Genomic DNA, 19,254 nt, shown 5'->3' with positions numbered 1-19,254 from the left:
TTGACTGCTAATTAGCGAGAATTCTGAGTAGTTTTGGTGAAAATAAACACAGTTTAGAAAGTATTTGTTAAGTTATTCCGTTTTAGTTTTTCATAATGACTTCATAGTGTCGACCTTATGTTAGAAAAGAAGCCGGCAAATGAGGTTCAGTGGTCATAACATGAGAATAAGAGTTATCTTGTAATGGGGGTTGAAACTGACTTCCGGTGTGGATACAATTGATAATCCAGACCATTCACAATGTTTTATTTTTCTCTCAGGCGCCTTATTCTTAACTGTTAAAATAGCTGTTAAAGTAATATAAACATCAATTCACCCAGTTTGTCGGCGAAATCTGACACATTTACAACACTATGACGTTGATAAACGTGTGTTGTATACAAAGCTCGATATCTCTTTTAATGCCATTCCAGTGTTACCGTCACTAATTACTAATGCCGTCTACTAAGCTGATGCTGAAAGCCCAGACAGGTGGTTTTAATTAAGTTAATTATACATTACACATTCTACTACTGCTCCACATAGACACCAGTCTACATCACATTACAGAAGTGTATTCACCGAGTAAACAAGACATTTGAATGAATTGAGGTAGTTATGGACCTTAAAGACAATACATTTAGATGCAGCTTTAATATGTATTGCTATAATAGTATAATAAACAATGTCCATGTCTTGATTTAAAAAATAAATAAATACGGATTAGATATCTATATAAATAGTTGTTAGTGTTTAATATGTCTAATCATGACACTGTATCATGAAATAAGGATGACCACTGTTCCTGAGTAGTAACGTCCCTTAACACACATGCATATTAAAGCTGGGTTTAATTTGTCACCCTATGGCCCCCCCCCCACACACACACACACCGACAGCTCGTCCGTGTGCGTTCAGAGTGCTCCCTCGGATATCGTGGGGTCGTTCTGACCACGTCGGTCTCGGCTGCAGAGTCCACTTCGCATTTTGAGCGACGCCCCCAAATTCCGTGCAGAGTGTTTGCAGACCCTCCGGGACGGAGAGGTGGAGGAGGAATCGGCAGCTCCGCCGTCCATATACGCTACAATCACCACGCCATTAGTTCATGACTTCATCATATGTTTGACAGGAGAGTTCGGGCCGAAATTCGGAAGGTAAGGGGAGACGCTTTGACGATACTTCCTGTTGATTTTCGCCGTTTAGGTTTTTTTTTTGTCTCCTTATTTTCGCTGCGCGCGGCGCCGTGTCGCAGCGACCACTCGGACTGTGGTCAGCCCGTCGTGGCGTCGGTCGAGCGCCGTCTTCTTAGGTAACCTTAATCGCGGCGAAACGATCGATCGGGCGCCCCCATCGACCCGCTATAAGGGTTCACTTCGTTGACGCGTAACTACATATATGTCCCGGGTTTCAATCGCCGGGGTACATTTTGGTACAAACGTGGACACGGAATATAGCCCTGGTCTTTTTTTATCCACAGCAACCGCATCGTTGCGCACCTCGCTCACTCGTCGTCGATACCAGACAAAAGACAGCCTGTTTTTTTTTGACGGTCCTCTATTTAGTCTCCCTGCGTTGAGCTTAAGCTTTGGCTGGCACACATAACAGCAGTCGTCAAAATGTATTTGAAAAGCGCGCTCCACATTTGACCTGCGCATATGCGCATATCTTTGCATATTGTTGTCGCTCTGTTATTGATTGCATTGATATACCGTGAAATTCTTAAAGGGATACTGCCTCCTGTATGCGGAAATCACGGGCAAGCCATGCACTGTGTCTGATACATGGCCCTGTTCGCCTCTATTCGAGCAGTTTGTTTGTTAAAAAAAAATCTACATATGTATATATTATTTTTCTCTTAAAACACGGATTCTCCACACTCCGATTCTCTGACAGTGTTTAGTGGCTCCCGGCCGAGAAATATCCTCCAGTCCCAATCTCTTTTGTTTACTCTCTTTCTGTATTTGTCCCTCCAACATTTCTATTCTTAACCTTCCTCTCTTCATCCCCCATTCATTTCTAGCTCTCCAGGACTCTGAGGCTGCTGCAGAGAATGGGAATAGGGACACAGGCCAAGGCTTGCCATTTTGGCTGAAGTAACAGCAGGACGGTTGTCAACCCCGCATCGGCTTCAATCCCCTTCTCCCTCACCTCTCTTCCCACACACACACACACACGCGCACACACAAGGACAGACACCCCCCACACACAGCCACTGCTATGTCCACTGCCGTAGACATCGCTGGCCCTTCCTCCCCAGATCAGGCCCACAGCAGCGCTAAAATCCCCAATGAGCCACTGAGACCCAGCCTTAAGCGCTCCAACCACCCCTACAGCCTCTCCCATTACATCTCCACCCCTTCCCCGGCCGTGGACGTCAAAGGCCTGATCCAGCCCTCCCCGGCACAGCAGCGGGCTGCCCAGCCCACGCACGCTAAGCCCCGCCGTGCCCCCTCCTGGCCCGACATGTGGGAGTCGCCCAGCGGGCTCCACCTGGCCCACGCCGCCGAGCTGCTGATGCGCGCCGGGCTGCTGGCTCTGACCCCCGCCACCACGGAGCAGGCCGGCCTAGGTGCGCAGAGCAGCCAGCCGGCGAAAAGGGAGGTTGTGGAGGCTAGGGGGGACGGGGAGGGCGGTGGATCGGGGCCTGAGGAGGAGGAGGAGGACTCCTCTGGATGTGGCACCGACTTCCAACCCTTCCTGGGTGCCTGGTTCCCCTTCAGCCCGACTCTGTTCCCCCTGGCGGGCTTCCAGATGGGGGGAGGCCACTGGAGGAGCGCGGCCATGGGAGCGGAGGGCATCGAGGGCCTGGTGGCCGAGGGCTACTCACCTGGCTCCCTGGGCGGCAGCAGCGGCGGGAGAAGGAAGAGGAAGAGGTGCGGGGAGTGCGTACCGTGTCGGCGTCAGACAAACTGCGAACAGTGCAGCAGCTGCCGCAATCGCAAGAGGGGACACCAGATCTGTAAATACAGGAAGTGCGAGGAGCTGAAGAGGAAGCCGGGAGGTCCCGGGTTTGAGAGCAGAGTGTCTGGGTTTGATCTAAGGGCCTCCGACTTTACTTTGGGTCTGGCACAAGAGAGAAGCAGCGGCGCCTTGGATGGATAGTAATGTACGTGGTGGCAGCATTTGTCAGAGGATCCCGGTTGGATGATTGTTGAGGAGCTGCAGCTGATACAAACACACAGGACACCATGTTAACACACTCGGACTGTGGATCGCAGATCTCCGGATCTCGCGTTCGACGAGGAGCTGCAGCTCCGTTTGAGAATGTCCACACTCGTTTCCCATCCTTTCTTTTGACAATCAGTGAATTGGAGAGGAGAGAAAGAAGGATACCAATGTGTGTCAATATTTAGATGACGACAAAAATGCTGTAAATAGACTGTAAATATCTGGAAAACATTATGTCTTTTTTTACATCCCTTTCCAGTTTGGATGTATTGTGTTTCAACTTAAAAAAAAAAAGGAGCCAAATGTTTTGTTTCTAATGGGGAGTTTTGTTTCTGTTGTTCTGACGTCACTGCATCAGTAAGAAATGAATGAGTTCAGCCGAGGCTAAATTATTTCATGTGCAACTTGTACTGTATAGCTCTGTTTGCCCTTTTGAAATAAAAGAAATTGGCCATGTGTAATTGTCTACAGGCTGGGTTTATACTACTGTGTGTGTGTGTGTGTGTGTGTGTGTGTGTGTGTGTGTGTGTGTGTGTGTGTGTGTGTGTGTGTGTGTGTGTGTGCGCGCGTGTGTGCGCGCGTGTGTTCGTTTTAATTGGGTGTGTGTGTCTGTTCGCCTCCGTGTTCCTGGTTGTACACATGCACACGTGTGTTCGTATGTGTGAGGTTGTGTGGATTATGAGTCACCTAATGGTGTGGCTGAGAGCCTTATCGCAACCCCACAGACACACACACACACACACAAACGCACCTACACGCAGCCTTGGCAAGTCCGGTGCATGCACTGGAACACACCGAACCTGACGCGCACACGCAACAACAAACACTCTCTCCTCTATTCACACACTGACGCAATTTCCCTTTTTATTCACAAGTGTAGATCACATGTAGACACACACACACACACACACACACACTACCACGTTATAAACAAAATACACCGGCAGCTGCACTGAGGCTACAGGGTGGGTTTTTTGCTTGTTGCCGTAACGATGGCTGATGTGATAAGACCTTCTTCCTCGGCGCCACACTCCAGGGGACCGCAGGGAAGACGTAACCATGGCAACGGCCGGCCCGAGGTGTCACGCTATAATTGGGCCACGGCTGCACTTCCTGTGTGCCTTCAGTCAGGGGGATCGCAGAGGGACTGTGTGTGTGTGTGTGTGCATCTGTGGGGGTTGAGTATGCGTGCGTGTGTGTGTGTGTGTATGTGTGTGAGTGTGTGAGTGTGTGTGTGTGTTTGTCAGGCAGGGAGAGAGAGAGAGAGAGAAAGCACAGCACGCCAGCCAACGCAGGACACTGCCAACTCATGGAGAAAAGCAGCGAGCTCCAGCATCATGCGAACGCAACGCTCCCACTGAATGAGGAACACAGTCTTTTAGTCAAAGTCCACAGTCTAGTGTTTCTTCATCTCCCAGACAAAGGGGGAATTTCAAATTCTTGGATCTGCAGCTTTTTTTTTCCTCTTTCCCCTCACTCCCCCTCTCTCTTCGGTGCCTTTCTAGTGATTTGGAGCTTAATCCCCCCTCCCTGTTCTCGTCACGCATGCACACACACACACACTCTCACACACACACACACACACAGACACACACGCTAACACACACAGACACACACACACCGGAAATCTGTGTCACCCGCTGCCCAGCAGGTCCAGTGACTCCCTGAACGCCTGCAGTCTGGCTCCACTGGCCTGCAAGATGGCAGGAGAGAAAGGGAGGAGGAGGGGGGCAGAAGGAGGGATTGAACGGAGGACAGAGAAGAGGAGGGTTGGGGGGGAGGAGGGGGGGGGGGGCTTTGAGAGGGAGAGTTGTGGGAGTGGGGGAGTGGGGGAGGAGGAGGAGGAGGAGGAGGAGGAGGAGGAGGAGGAGGGGAGGGGGGGGGTGGAAAGCGGATCTAGGGAGAGGGTGAAGGGAGGTGGGGGAGAAAAGAGACGTGGTGAAGGGCAGAGAGGGAGAAGGGAGGGGGGGGTGAGGGAGAGGGAGAGGGGGTGAAAAACTGGGAGAGATGAAAAGCAGGCCACAGGGGGAGAGAAAAGAGAGAGAGAGAGAGAGAGAGAGAGAGAGAGAGATACGCAGGGAAGGGACGGGGAGATGGACAGCAGGGGATGAAGATAGCGTGGGCCCAGACAAAGAGGGAAGGAGAGGAGAGAGAGAGAGCGGCGACGGAGGCCGAACGAAACGCAGTGAGACGGAGACGCAGGGAGACGAGAGGTTAATGACGTGTGCATTGTCCAGATAGCCGGTGTGTGCCGTCACAGACCCCTGTGGAGCTTACATATGTTAGCACCAGCGGCCCTGCCCACTCCGGAGGGAGGAAAAAAAACTCCTCTCACACACACTGCAGTGGAACAACCTGCCAGCCCAAAGGCAACCTGCGCTGGAGCTGGGCGGACCCTCACTCCCGAGCCAGACCTTTGAAATTTTGGCCACTGCGTCTGCTTGGAGACACTGTGTCTCATTGTGAATTTTTTCTTTTTTTCCCCCTCCCCTACACTGGCTGTATCCCCAGTGTTAGAAAATGTGTAACAGCTTTGCAGAAACAGCATCTTTCTGAGATCATTCCTCATTACGCCCTCTAAATCCATTTGTGGTCACTTCTGAACACGTGGGAAACATGTTACTCCCAAGCGGACATACAATGGTTTCTTACATCCTTGAAAAGCTCCGGCTCATCTGCCCTCAGGTTATATTTTGGTGACACTAGGGTCAAAGGGGACTCTTGACCTTTGACCCTTAAAGCTGTTAAAGGTGGATTCAGAATAGACCGACCACAGCACCATCCATCCCTGGTTAGGGCTCATGCTACCTATGACAAACAAGCACAAAGACTATTGAATTGCTTCAAAATGTAACTTACTGGTATAAATTTAAGTCCTTGTGAAATTAAAAAGGACTATCTATCGGTCAAAACCCAAACATAGAAGAGATTAAGCTCTCTAAACATTCTGACATAATGAACCTCAGGTGGGTTCACATGGTGCTCGTTTTCGGAGGTAACGTGTACACAAAATTCTGTTAATCTTTAGCCTGCTGCTGATTTTTTTAAAAGGCTCAGTGGTTCCAGGAAGTTAGGCAAAGCACGCTGATAAAGTGATGTTTCATAACGGCTTCTTTTCATGCCACCTCATGATGTGGAATTGATTGCTGCCGGTGAGTATGGAGCTACAAAATGCTTGCAATATGTAATTAGCATAATTCCCACCTTTAGCACATAAAGACCTGAGCAGTCATGTCAGTTACATGAGGTATTTCACTTTGATTTGTATGGCATAGTGTTCAAGTGAATCATTAATGAATGAAATAAATGATAATCAATGGTATTGAATTGCAGCAATGACTAACTATTTGGCAAAAATATCAGCCAGTATTGATTTGCCTCATAATCTCAAATAACGCAGACTATTGAGAAAAGCACTGATGGCATTTTCGCAAGATCTATATTATAGATATAATAGATAGGATACCCGAAAAGAAAAAGTATGGAAAGAAAAAGTAGTGACAACGAGCTAACTTCTGTATGTTTCATATGTCATCTCCTCTAATCCCAGTACAGCTGCACATTCTAAAGGTCTCCAAATGGGATCTGCCCAATCCCACCTCAATGTATAACTGTTGTTGAAAGTAAACATGCTAGCATTGCTAGCTGTCCCAGTGGCGCTTTTAGCTAAATGCTAACGTCAGCATGCTAACATGCTCAAAGTCACAATGCTAATGTTCTGACTAAGCAGATATTATTTAACCATGTTCACCCTCGTGGTTTAGCGTGTTAGCATGCTAACATTAGCCTTACAGCTGAGGCTGATGGGACTATCATTTGTTTTGCAGTGGCTAAAAATGTCTTGGCTGACTTTAAACTGGTCTGTAGCTGCAAGAATGAACACATTTAGACAGTTATTTTAAACTGCAAAAAGTGTCTATCCGTTATTTTGTGACTATTGAAATGGTTTAGTTACATTTGTTTAAAGGGGAACTCCACTAATTGTAGGCACCAAAGCCAGGAAACATTTGCATGTCTTCTCATGTGTCTCTGGGGAGTTGAGTCCAGCCTGAGGGCATGGGTTTTACAGGAGGAGGGCAATTCTACGTATTGCATTCTGGGAAATGTAGGAATCAGTGTTTTTGTAGCTTGACCCAGACTAGTTACTAGTTTGATTTTGACCATTTATTTTTATTTTCCTACGTAATCTGTCTTTCACAAGCACCTACTTTATGCCAAATCCCTTTAGGTGTTTGTAAGGTTATTGGTTAAGAATAGGGCTGGTCATGTTTTTATTTTACTTTCTGAAGACCAAACATAATGTATTTTTATATATTATTTTATTACTTTTTTCTGGAATCAAACTGGGAGCTGATGCTAGTTGTTATGTGCTAAATGTTAAGATATGTAAGAGTCTTTCATGTTTGGAAATATGAAAGGGTTTATCATTCAAGTTGTATTCATTTGTCAGTGCCCATTATCATCAGTAACAGGTATTATTGTTACTAATGTTCAGCTGAACATTCACTAAATTCGAGGGGGAAGTGCTGTAGCTACAATTAATGTAATGATTGCATTAACAATTAAACACAGTAAACTGTTTTACACATCAATTCTTCAACATCGAAGTTAAGAATAAATAAAGAGGACCGTTGCAACTTTAGTGCCAAATCTAATGACATCACCACTGAGGTGTTGTTACTCATTTAGTAGGCTACAGAGCTGTTAACTATAACTGATCTCCTGACTCACTATTCCTCTTCACAATGACTTCATTCAGAAAAATGAGATAAGATGCGCTTTATTGCTCTCACGTCGAATCCTTATTGTGATCTTTGAAGGTTGCTATCATGCAGGCACAAAAAGAAAAGAGAAGAGCAAACACAACTGCTTCTCGTGTCCTCAATCCACCTCCAGACTCTTAACACCTTCAGCAAATAGAAACACCAGTCGACGGTACGCACTTTCTTCTGGGACAAAGATGACCGGGCTCCTACAATGCTTCGCTGGGAAACCCAACACTGTCCTACTATATATAGCGGGGCCTTTCACACTGTGCATGACTGCTCGTGTCGAGTCACATGATTCAAGAAATATGGGTGGACACACACACACACACACACACACACACGCGCGCGAGCGCGCACGCGCGCACGCACACGCACGTACGCTCTTCGCCCACATACAGAGGCGCGTCCACGGAGGCTACACGGGGTGTGGAGATGGCGAAGGAATGAGAAGTTTTATTGAGTTGGCTCTGACGTGTTGCTTTCCCGTGACCTGACTCCCATTTGCTCTGTCTCCCCGAGCGTCTCGCGCTCCGTCTCGCTCTAAACCACATGCTAATCAGCTCTCTGTGCACCCTGTTTGATCTCCGCTGGGCTGTTTTCTGACGCATCCCACTGAATAGATAATCATTGTGTAAGTGACCGCCATCGGCCGCTCCTCTGTGTCTCCCCCTTATCAGCAACCCCCCCCCGTGCTGAATGCACGCTATAACCATATGAACAGACTCAACTGTGTTAAATTAAAAGAAGAAGGAAAAAAATAGATTAAATCAGTCTTTCAGTTGCATTCATTTATTGTTTTTCACACCAATAAAATGCATAGAAAGTCATTTGGGAATTACCCAACACAAATACAAATTAAAGGTATATTACAAAAGTTTAAAGCGTCAGCAGGAGCAAAGCGTCAGCAGGGAATTAGTGACCAAGTAAAGGGAATATGTGATCCAATGGTTAGGTAGTAACTTCAGCTCAAACACTCCTAAGCTTTAAGATGGAGTACTGCTACGTCTCTCATGGTATCACGTGTCCCTACAAGAAGGATTTATAATTTTTCTCGCTTCTGATGTCCCTTTCGTGCTGCAGTGCAGTCTGTAGACACTAGAATCGAAATGAGACGTTAACCACGAGGTTAAAGTGCTGACTCAAAAAGAGCTGTGGGGGAGTGTGAGGGTGTTTAAATCCTTGTTGGTTGATCAGCATTGGAGCTCTTTGTAGACGCAGCCCCTCCAAAATGTATGACAATGCAGGGCAGTCATCCAAAACACGTTAGCTTTTAAGGGCCAAAAAGTACAATTTTCTTCCCCGGCCAAGTTTGCCACGTGACCATGACCAGCCTGTCCCCTGACTCAGTCCGATGGGTCATGTGTTTCACTAACTGGAGACCTGACTGAAGGCCAAAAGGCAGGAAGTGAAGATGCTCACAATGGAAGTGTCTGTTGATGTCTGCGTGTCGCAGAACTTCAGACGGGGGCCGAATGTAACGCATAACAAATATTAAATATGATGCTCGAAAAAACCCCCGCCAACTTGTTTGTTTTTCCGCCACATATTGTGGTGTCTGTTGTTTCCGTTGTCATGGAGATTATTTAGTTGTTATCGTGTGACATCCGTATGGATTTCCCGTCACATGATAGCGGTTGTGTGATGCGGCTGATAGCTCTGGATAAGCCAAGTGAGTGGACCTTGTGACGAGAATTTTGTCTCAAACGGCTGTTTCCAAGGTCAAGAATTGACCTTTACGCTCAATTAACTTCTATAACTTTATTAAAGCTCATTCAAAATCACAGCACTTTGAGAGTCTACAGCCGTGCTTTGAGCTAAATGCTAAGGTCAGCATGCAAACATGCTCACAATGAGAAACATATCATTGTTACCATGTTCACCATCAATGCACAGCATGTTGGAATGCTAATATTTAATCATTAGCCCTGAACATAAAGTACAGATAGAAATGTCAATAGTTATTTGGCCATAAACCAAAATATTGGACCACATGTTGGTGCTAGAGGACAACTCAGGGGACCACCAAAGTCAGTAGGATTCATCCAATCGTAGTTGAGATATTTCAGTCTGGACCAGTATGAATATGATAGAGAGTATAAAAGAGCCCTCCTTTTAAAGCATGAGTCAGCTAATTAACCTCATAGTTACTGTTTCTGACTAAGTCCAGTGTGCTGGAGTAGCCAAAGCATCATTCACTGTTCAAATACTACACTGATTCCCCACAAGCTTGGTGGATCGTAGTCGTAGTCGTGACGCCATGACATCCTGTTCACTCATTCACATAAAAAAAAGACACTCGTCATGTAGAAAGCAGACTGTTAAAGGCCTGGTTCAGCTGTCAGGAGGCAGGTGTGTGTGTGTGTGTGTGTGTTCATAGGTGAACATGAGGGATTGCAAACTGTTTTTGGAAATCAGTGAGTTTATTATTTACCGTGAATTCAGTCCTTTTATTCCCCACAAAAAACCTGCACCCTTGTGATTGATAAACTGGATCGGTCCGTGTTGTTAAGTTACATGGACCACATTTAAAACAGTTTAAAGCTTTTGAACAGCACAGAAGGATATGATGTTATTGATCAAACACATGTTTCCGCTCCCGATAACCTCTGCTAATGACTTCTGAATAGGAAAACTCAACGTTAACGCTCATTTATCAAGTGCAGCACAGTGTTTTTCCACCTGTATTCAACAGTCTGTGTGTGTGTGTGTGTGTGTGTGTGTGTGTGTGTGTCTCCAGACATCTCTGTGTCTGCCTGTCAATCACACAAACCATGTGGGTGCATTTGAACTCGGCAACATCAAAGCTGCTTCATTTTCTCATTCAGGTTGACTTCGGTTGAAAAAGCTTTCAAGTCTTTCTCTCTCTCCACCCCCCCCCCCCACCCCCAGACGTTTCTCCGTCTGTGGGTCGGTCCGTCCATCGCGGCCTCACAAAGTGTATCTCAGGACAACGCTCAGGTTCAAAGAGGGATCCTTTTCTCTGTGTGGCCTCATCCCGGTCCATCAGTGTCCAACTGAGCCGTTATTTCTGCACAGGTTTGTTAGAGTACAGCCCTGGCTCTGTGTCGCAGTGTGGCCTCGTCGCGGGCTGGACACACCTTCAGTTCGAGTGGATCAAGGGTGCGCTGCTTTTCTGTAGGTGAGCAGGTTTGGTGGGTACGGGGGGTTTGGTGTAGGCGGGTGTGCTGTGAGGATCCTCTGCAAACGCCTTCCTGAGCTGCGCCACGCGGCCTCCGTAGTGCGAACTCTCTGAGGAGGGGAGAGGGAGGCAGGGTGAGTTTTCAAGATTTATTCACCTCTGAGCTCATGTTTATTTATATTATTATATTATTGTAATAATGTGTAATCTGTGTTCTGTGTAGCTGTGAAAAGCGTGTGTCTCGTTAATATAACATAATAGTGACAGACCCCTTCATTAAGCTCTGTGACAATGCATGTTTCAGAGAATCCAATAAAGGCTTTATTTATCTGAAAAAAACCTGTTGAGAACATCGAATCTTTCTCCGAAAAAAATAAACCGAAAATAGAGACGCGTGGCTTTCATTGGAGCACAACGATAAGCAGGTAGATGATGTTTCTGACCAACGACTTACGATGCAAGCAGTGTTAGTAAGAAAGTAAGTGCATTTACTCAGGCATTGCACTTAAGGATAATTCTGTGGTTCCTAAACTTTTTGCTCCTTTATGCTCCACTACATTCAGAGTATTGTACTCCACTACATTTATTTGACAAACGCAACATGTGATCGGTTTATTAAATGAGCTCCACCTCGACCGGCAGCAACTATAAATTCTATTTAGATGTTGACGCATTCGTGATAATAATCCAATAATAAAATGTATATTATAACACTGTAAAAGGGAAACCTTTACTATTGTTGGTGTACATTCTATTTAGTAGCTATTATATTATTTTTTTTAATTGCTTACAGTTTGTCTTACCTTCTCTTATCATTTCTATTGATATGTAAGTCCTCTAGCTGTTAGAATGTTTGGGGTTTTATGCAACGGTGTATATTTACAACGTGGTAGTACTTGTACCTGTACAGCGAGTCAGTAAATGTGTAACTCATAGATTATCCTCCCTCCTCTCTGTTGTTACCTCTGTCCTGGGGGCCGGTCCTCTCTGTGTCTGACAGCTGGGCCTCGAGCGGCGGCCGGTTGCCACGGCTACCGAGATGGGGCCTGTAGAGAGGAGTCCAGTCGCCGTGGTTGTCCGAGCTGCCGCCTGACTCGCCGTCGCTGTCCTCGGCGGGGTCCTTCGGGTCGTCGTCGGCGCTGCCGGAGTCCTCCTCAGACCACCGGTCCTGTGGGGAAGCCGGGTCATCCTGAATGTGGACGACACAATTTGATGGTGAGACTCGGACACGCGGCTCGTCTCCCCCCCAGGCTTAAAACCCCCCCCACACACACACACACAAGCACATGCACTCACGCTGACATCTATGGCCTCTCTTCCTGTCAGCAAGTCCACCGTCTGGATGCCGTGGACATTATCAGTGTGGACTCTGGAAAGACAAAGACGACCATTTTTAGTCCCTCAGACAGCCGTCCTAACCTTTGAATCAACCCCCCCCCCCCCAGTTAGTCAAATGGCAAATAACTTCTATAATCCAATTAGGACGAGGAGACGGCTCGCTGACCGACACTCTTCAGTTATCAAAGTCAATCAGAGCGTTTGTTCAAGGAAGTGAAAGCTTTATTGTGGTGGGTGTTCTCATGTGTTGGTTTAGAAACGCTACGAGACAAAGTCCGTCACTCATAAAACTCTGATGAAATACATGTTTCATTCACGTTCAAATTAAAATAAAGAAAATCTAGCAAACAGACATGAGTTTTGCATTTGATTTGCACATTCTGGATTTTGTTGCTTGACAGAAGTAGTAGATTCTCATTATTGACTCATTAATAAATCAACCTACTGCAGAACAAAGGTCTCTGGGTTTCTTCTACTATAAACAGCAAACGGATACTGTTGCTATGGAGCCTGCTTTTGTACTTCCTAATCACACTTTGGTCGATGACAACAAAAAAAACCAAATGAGCAAATCAGTTAAAAGGATTCTTTGTGGGGTTTTGTGTGTGTGTGCCTACCTGTTGTTCATGAGGCTCTGGAGGAGTTTGGAGGACCTGAACTCGTCCATCTCTCCGATCACACTGACGCTCACGTCTCCGTCCCGACCCAGCAGCCACTTCACATGTTTGTTGTCGGCTGGAGGAGAAAGAACAGATTTTAAAAATGGTTAAGCTTTCTGTCCCTCAGTAAGATTCCGTCTCATGAATTGTTATTCTGGCTTTTATCCAGAAGGTGGTGCTGTCCTATCAGTATTGAGCTTTCACTGTTTCACTGTTTCCCATTTGTGCTCTCTCTTTTATTCAATTGGAGTAAATTCTTTGTGTCTCACTGCAAAAACATCAGTATATTGAATACTGATAAACCATGTTTAAATAATTTGGGATGGTTACAGAAGGAAAAGAACATAGTTAAGAACAGGTTTAACAGAAACTCCCTCGAATGTAGGATTTGGAGAGAGCCCCAAAACCTTCTCTTTCACTCTCTTAATATTCCTAATGCATTTTAAATGAACAACTTATGTTATAATGAATTTCATTGTATCTTTTTTTTGTTTGCTTATCTTCAAATAATAATAATCAGAAATCAATTCCAAACACAACAAAGATTTGGTCTTTCAGTTGTGGCCTCATCATGACTCAGTCGGCAGAAATAACCCCCCCAACGCCCAATGTGTGACAACAGGTGTTTTCCATGAAACAACACCTGCCATGACATCACTGATCGGGGTGTGGCCTGAAAGTTCAAATCCTCAGAGAGCTGTACAGCAGCACTTTTCCGCCAATAGGATTTCAATGCAGATTTGCCCTTTCGAAGACGCAGTATAGACAACAGATGCCGTGGGAGTCCACGGACACGATCAGCTCCGAACAGTGGACTGACTACACAGATTTCTAAGAGACCAGCAAACAAAGGCCACTCTGTTTCCTCTCCACATTTTAGGGAATGACTCGTGTTTGCCCACAGTCACGCAGCACATAAGGGGACATTGTGTGGACGTCTCAGTCTGATGTCACCTGACCAAAAGACCATCTCTGACATCAGTCACAGTCTGTCTGCGCAACACACCTTTATGATCCCACTCTGAGTTACAAGACACCGAGGCCGTTCCCAGTGCAGAAGTGAGGTGTGCGTCTTTGTCACTTCCACACCTACAAATGAAGAAATGCGGCGCAAAACGGAGTCGTGTTTAATAGTTATGTGACATTTATGGGCCTGCATGCACACGTAACGATCGTCCTTTCCCGACAACAGTGCAGCGGACAAAGGCTGAAAGAGGACTAACTGGATTGTATGTTGTGCAACATGAATACACAGAACACAACACACACTCTCCAGTGACATGGCACAGATTGAGTCGACAAAGGCGGCAACTTGATATGTAATTTAAAGCGCGGCGACGCCCCAAAACCACAGGGCTTACTCAATCTTATTCAGCTTTCAGCCGGTAGAACGGTTCGACAGGCGGTGATAGAGGCTGTCTGTCTCACACACACACACACACACACACACACACACACACACATCGTGCGTGTGCGGAGGCGATAGGGTCTCGGTGAGTCAGAGAAACACCTTAAATGGAGGAAGGGTTGGTAAAATGAGTGAGACTGGAAGGTAGAGCCGAGGGACACATGGGTAACTGACTCCGGACTCGATCACTTTGTGCGTAATTTAAACACATTAATCAGATTGGTAACATGAGAGGGTGTTACTACACAGCTTGTGTATCGTGTGCGCTCGGAGTTGAGGAGATTTCTACTCATGAATTAGTTGTGAAAGGGCTTGAATGTACAATCTTGTAACATCTGAAATATAAGCTATAATAAAGAGTGAGTGTGCGTTTGCAGACCCCTAAATGTTAGCCAGCGACAGAAAGACATAGTAGTAATAGTGATTAGTTGTAGCGTAACTACACTTCATACAGACTTTTTTTAATGTGTGGTACTTGTATGAGGATTAAACAGGACTATGATTAAGAAAAAACATGGAGGTCATAAATGCTACATCCCACCGCCAGTAGACATTTTTGACTAGCCAACAAAGTCTGTGGCAATTTCTAATTGGGGATTTCTTCATATTCATTTGGCTGCATTCTCACACCTAACCACTAGATGACACTAAATCCTACACACTGTTCCTTTAAATTATATTTCGTGCAAGTCTTATAATGCTGTTTCATATACTACCAGGATGTAACATTTTGTATTTGTTGTCTAAAATCTTTCTCTGAACATGTCTGATTCAATGGCAGCCACAGCCCTGATACTTGACATATTTAGAAGGCGAAAAAAAAACGATTCAAGTTCAACATTTCGTGAAATATTTGACCATTAAATATGAAGCTACAGCCAGCAGCTGCTTAGCTTAGCTTAGCAAAACGACTGGAAACGGGGGAAAAAGCTAGTCTGGCTTTGTCACAGAGACTCCAGAAAGTCAGAGCCCACCCAAGAAAAATATGCCTTGCAAATAAATAACCCCCGTAAAACAGCAACTTATTATTGTTACACAAAATAATAGAATCATATTAGTGAGCTTATTAGTGAGCTTTAGAGGTGCAGGTTACCCTCAAACAGAGCTAAGCTAGTTAGCTGTTTTCAGTCTTTATGCTAAAGCTAAGCTAACCCGCTTAATCGTACGAGCTAAATCTCTGCAAAAAAATCAAAGAAGCATATTTCCCAACAATTGCTTTGAAGGCGACGGATTTCACGTATTATCTGAAATATTTGTATGTGGAATAAATGTCTGATTCGAGGTACAGATAATCATTATTAGACTGTCATTTTGTCAGTTCATCGCTGCCAAATTAGTTGCGACACCTGTTTTACTGTAAAGAAATAAAACCATGTAAGTTAGCAGCTTTGATCTCCTGTCAGAGTTAAGTCACTGCCCGTCATACCGAAGACCACATTTCCCAGAGACCCTGATCCTTCCTGCTACTTTAGTCAGTGTTTCCCTCTTCTGCTCTACTGTAAATCATGCTCATACTACAGTGTCATGGAATAAAATGTACGTGTTCTCAGTGTACTTCAGTGTAACCAGTAGAATGACGCCAGTGTTGCACTCTACCTTTCTTTGGCCTGTTGCTGCCGTCTTTTCCTTCCCTCTCCTCCCTCTCCTCGTGCTCTCTCCAGCGGCGTATCTGCTCCTCTCTCATCTTCAAGAAGAGGATCCTCTTCTGCTCCTCACTGAGGGCCTCCAGCACCTCAGGGTCCACCCACATGTCCTCAAGGATTTTAGCCAGCATCTCGCCTCTTTATCCCCGGTTGTCAGAGAAACGTCCGTCAGTCCCCTCTGTCTCTCCGTCCGGCGGCTCGAGTTTCAGCGGTGGGGTACGATCGCTCCTTTTTCCTGCCCTAGAGTCAGGTTCCCCTTCCTTTGAAGGATGTGGGATCGGGTGCGGTCTAACTGCTGGAGGTCACTGTTGTGTCCTTTGTCAAGTCCTCTTCTTCTGTGCTGTGTAGGAGTGGGTCGGCCTCAGTGTGTCCGGTTTGACTGGGCTCTGAAGGTTGCTGTTGTGGTTTTCACACACACAGAGAGAGAGGGGGGGAGAGAGAGAGAGAGAGAGAGAGAGAGAGAGAGAGAGAGAGAGAGAGAGAGAGAGAGAGAGAGAGAGAGAGAGATTAAATCTACAGTATTGTTTAGTTCTCCTCCATTCAATCCTGTTCTGGCTGGCACATCACAAAAGTCCTGAAGCAAATAAGCCCCAATACCAAATGTAGTGTGTGTGTGTGTGTGTGTGTGTGTGTGTTGGTGTGTGTTCATAGTGTTTACTCTGCATACAGTTGGCAGAGAGAATACCTCTGTGCTTTCAAATACTGAAAGGCAAACAGGGGCAGGTTCAGTATGTCAACACACACACATGGACAAACACACACACAAACACACACACACACACATATATAGGGCGTAAATTACTTGCATGCTATCTGAGGGTAACAGACACAGATAGAGAGCAAAAAACAGCTATACTATGTATATATATATATATTTAGTTGGGACTAAACTTAAACAATGCAGGACAAACTACAACAATGACTTCATCTACTGATAACGATAAAGAGATGTTAGTAGAGATAATACAAGATATCTAATATTCTCTAAATAACAAAAAAGAATCTGCTGACAATAAAATAAAATAAGAGGAGTTAAAATGAAATAAATACAGTAACAGTATGGATAATATAAGACAACCACTAACCTCTCTCACACACACACATCAAAACCCTAACACTGACAGACATTAACAGCCTGTCTGGTAGTCAGAACTCAGTCAGTTTAGTCCTCAAGAGAGAAAAAATGTCCCCTTAAACTGTGTGTAAACACGCAGCATAAAAGCAGCCTCCACCCTGTACACACTTTTGAAATATGTGACACAGCGAGTTGCTGAGACAGAGCCAATAGGATCTGCGTCTGTGATAACAGTTCACCAATCTGCACTTCGGGGCGGTCCAGCGTTACGGTTTATCAATACGAGGCTGACAAAAGAGAAATATCGCCCTTTTTCAGTCGGTGTTTGAGGTGTGGCAGAAGTTGAGCCATGGCATTATACTAAACCGCAAACACCAGAATCATTCTGCGGTTTGAGGCCAAACTGAGCAGTAAAACTAATATTTTCTGCCACTAACAGCTGACGCAGGACTGAACGCAGAAAAATGGGATTTTTCTAATCTTCTTACCCAACCAATACAACTTTAGCCAAACCCTAAGCTTGCTGTAGTTTCAATCCACTTGTTTCCTAAGCATACTGTCACAGCCCGGATCACAACGTGCAATGAAAATGCCGTGGCTCATGCAGCTGATGACCCCCCACTCAGCACCAACAGGACAACAACAGGGAGGCCTACAGTGCAGAGGGACGAGGAGGGTCGTCACAATACACGGACAGCTTAACTGCCTCCGATTAGTCTTAGAACCAGTATCTATTCATTCATTAACTCTGTCCGGCACCTCTCAAGTCTCTTTCAGCTGTAGTTTTCTTTTCCACAGTGAGGCCTTTGTGACGCTCTCGTTCGTTGTCTGTGGGGCGTGTTTGTCATTCATTCCATCACAATGTGGGAGCTGTGAGGCCCTTTAAAAGACTCTGTGATGAAAAAAGCAATACAAAGAAACTGGACCTGACTTGAAGATTCAATACCAAACAGCCCACAAAGGCACACAAATTGGTCAGTTTTTCTATAAAAAAAAAAGAAGAAAGAATCCCACCACTGAGCAGCCTTATACCTGCACAGCAGCTCCTCTTATATACATTGGAACAAGGGCCCGGCAGCACGGCAGAGATATCGTGCCAAACTATTCGCAGACAATAACATCCCACACAGGAATACAACAATCACAACATGAGAATATAGCAGAGCAACATCCACATAAAAGAAGAAGGCATCCAGGTCTGGCTCTGGGCCCGGGACTCGCTTCTGCCTGCAGAGCAAAGAAAAGAAACAAGGAGAGGAGAGGAGAGGAGAGGAGAGGAGAGGAGAGGAAGGAGTGTGAGCGGCATACTGAGAGAAAAGTTTGAAAAGTCTCTCAGTGTGAGAAAACACTGGCCGTTTTCACAGCAACAGAGGAGAGACGTGCGAGATAAATGAGCTCAGACGGGCCGTGGAATGGCAATCACAACAGAGAGAGAGAGAGAGAGAGAGAGAGAGAGAGAGGGAGAGAGAGAGAGAGGGTGACCCCGAGGAGGGAAAGTGGACTCACTCAGTGACTGCCAGCCGGTTGCATCTTCCAGCACTGCTCTGAGCTCCGGCGCCTCTGTGAGAGCGGTATGATGAGTGTGTGACGTGAGCGAGTGTGCCTTTGTGTGTGTGTGTCTGTGTGTGTGTGTGTGTGTGGGATCAGAGCGGTCGTCAGCAGCAGTGGTATGCAGGCTGAGCTCTGCTCTGCTGCATTTGTACTGAAAAAGGAGTGGGCCAGAGTGACATCACTGCACTTATCTCCTCCTTCCTTCTTTCTCTTTATTTTCTTATCTCGTCTACATTCCCAACAATACTGTGAGGAAATAAAAGTAACAGCTGGTTAAATATTACCATGTAAAAAAAAAGAATGTTTCCCAATCTATATACTTTGTATTAATTGCTGTTAAAAGCGTGATAGCTTCATGTTTCTAATCCCCCCCCCCCCCTATGACTTTTAGGTACGTTCAAGGACGTGAGGAATTTAATTTCCCTTGACAGGCTCTGTAACCTTTCCATGTGTAGCGGCACAGGAAATGGGATTTATTCTCAGTCTTTTTCTGTTTTAACTTTAAGTAACTGAGTTTCTGCATAA

The 19,254-nt window shown here is 45.7% G+C and overlaps 2 protein-coding genes across 2 annotated transcripts; one reads left to right on the top strand and one right to left on the bottom strand.

Moving 5' to 3' along the window:
- The first annotated feature begins 880 nt into the window (after nt 1-880).
- Nucleotides 881-3,599, top strand: cxxc5b (CXXC finger protein 5b). Its single transcript, XM_079168048.1, has 2 exons — nt 881-1,133; nt 2,000-3,599. The coding sequence occupies exon 2, from the start codon at nt 2,197-2,199 to the stop codon at nt 3,079-3,081; it is 885 nt and encodes a 294-aa protein (XP_079024174.1). The 5' UTR covers nt 881-1,133; nt 2,000-2,196; the 3' UTR covers nt 3,082-3,599.
- Nucleotides 3,600-8,781: 5,182 nt separating this feature from the next.
- LOC306701889 (uncharacterized protein) lies at nt 8,782-18,827 on the bottom strand. Its single transcript, XM_079167320.1, has 6 exons — nt 18,685-18,827; nt 16,057-16,499; nt 13,011-13,128; nt 12,352-12,424; nt 12,019-12,244; nt 8,782-11,165 (listed from the first exon to the last, which is right to left on the bottom strand). The coding sequence occupies exons 2-6, from the start codon at nt 16,232-16,234 to the stop codon at nt 11,017-11,019; spliced, it is 744 nt and encodes a 247-aa protein (XP_079023446.1). The 5' UTR covers nt 16,235-16,499; nt 18,685-18,827; the 3' UTR covers nt 8,782-11,016.
- Between the last annotated feature and the right edge of the window lie 427 nt (nt 18,828-19,254).

The sequence above is a fragment of the Pholis gunnellus genome, assembly GCF_910591455.1.
Source record: "Pholis gunnellus genome assembly, chromosome: 10".
Classification (NCBI taxonomy): domain Eukaryota; kingdom Metazoa; phylum Chordata; class Actinopteri; order Perciformes; family Pholidae; genus Pholis; species Pholis gunnellus.
This window is presented reverse-complemented; position numbering and strand designations above follow the sequence as displayed.

What these genes read in the sequence shown, in the direction of transcription:
- cxxc5b (XM_079168048.1), top strand. Translation starts at nt 2,197, where the DNA reads ATGTCCACTGCCGTAGACATCGCTGGCCCTTCCTCCCCAGATCAGGCC.
- LOC306701889 (XM_079167320.1), bottom strand. Translation starts at nt 16,234, where the DNA reads ATGCTGGCTAAAATCCTTGAGGACATGTGGGTGGACCCTGAGGTGCTG. An exon ending in CAGCAACAGGCCAAAGAAAG is followed by an intron (nt 13,129 to 16,056) that starts GTAGAGTGCAAC and finishes TTTCTCCTCCAG; the next exon opens with CCGACAACAAACATGTGAAG. An exon ending in CAGAGCCTCATGAACAACAG is followed by an intron (nt 12,425 to 13,010) that starts GTAGGCACACAC and finishes TTGTCTTTCCAG; the next exon opens with AGTCCACACTGATAATGTCC.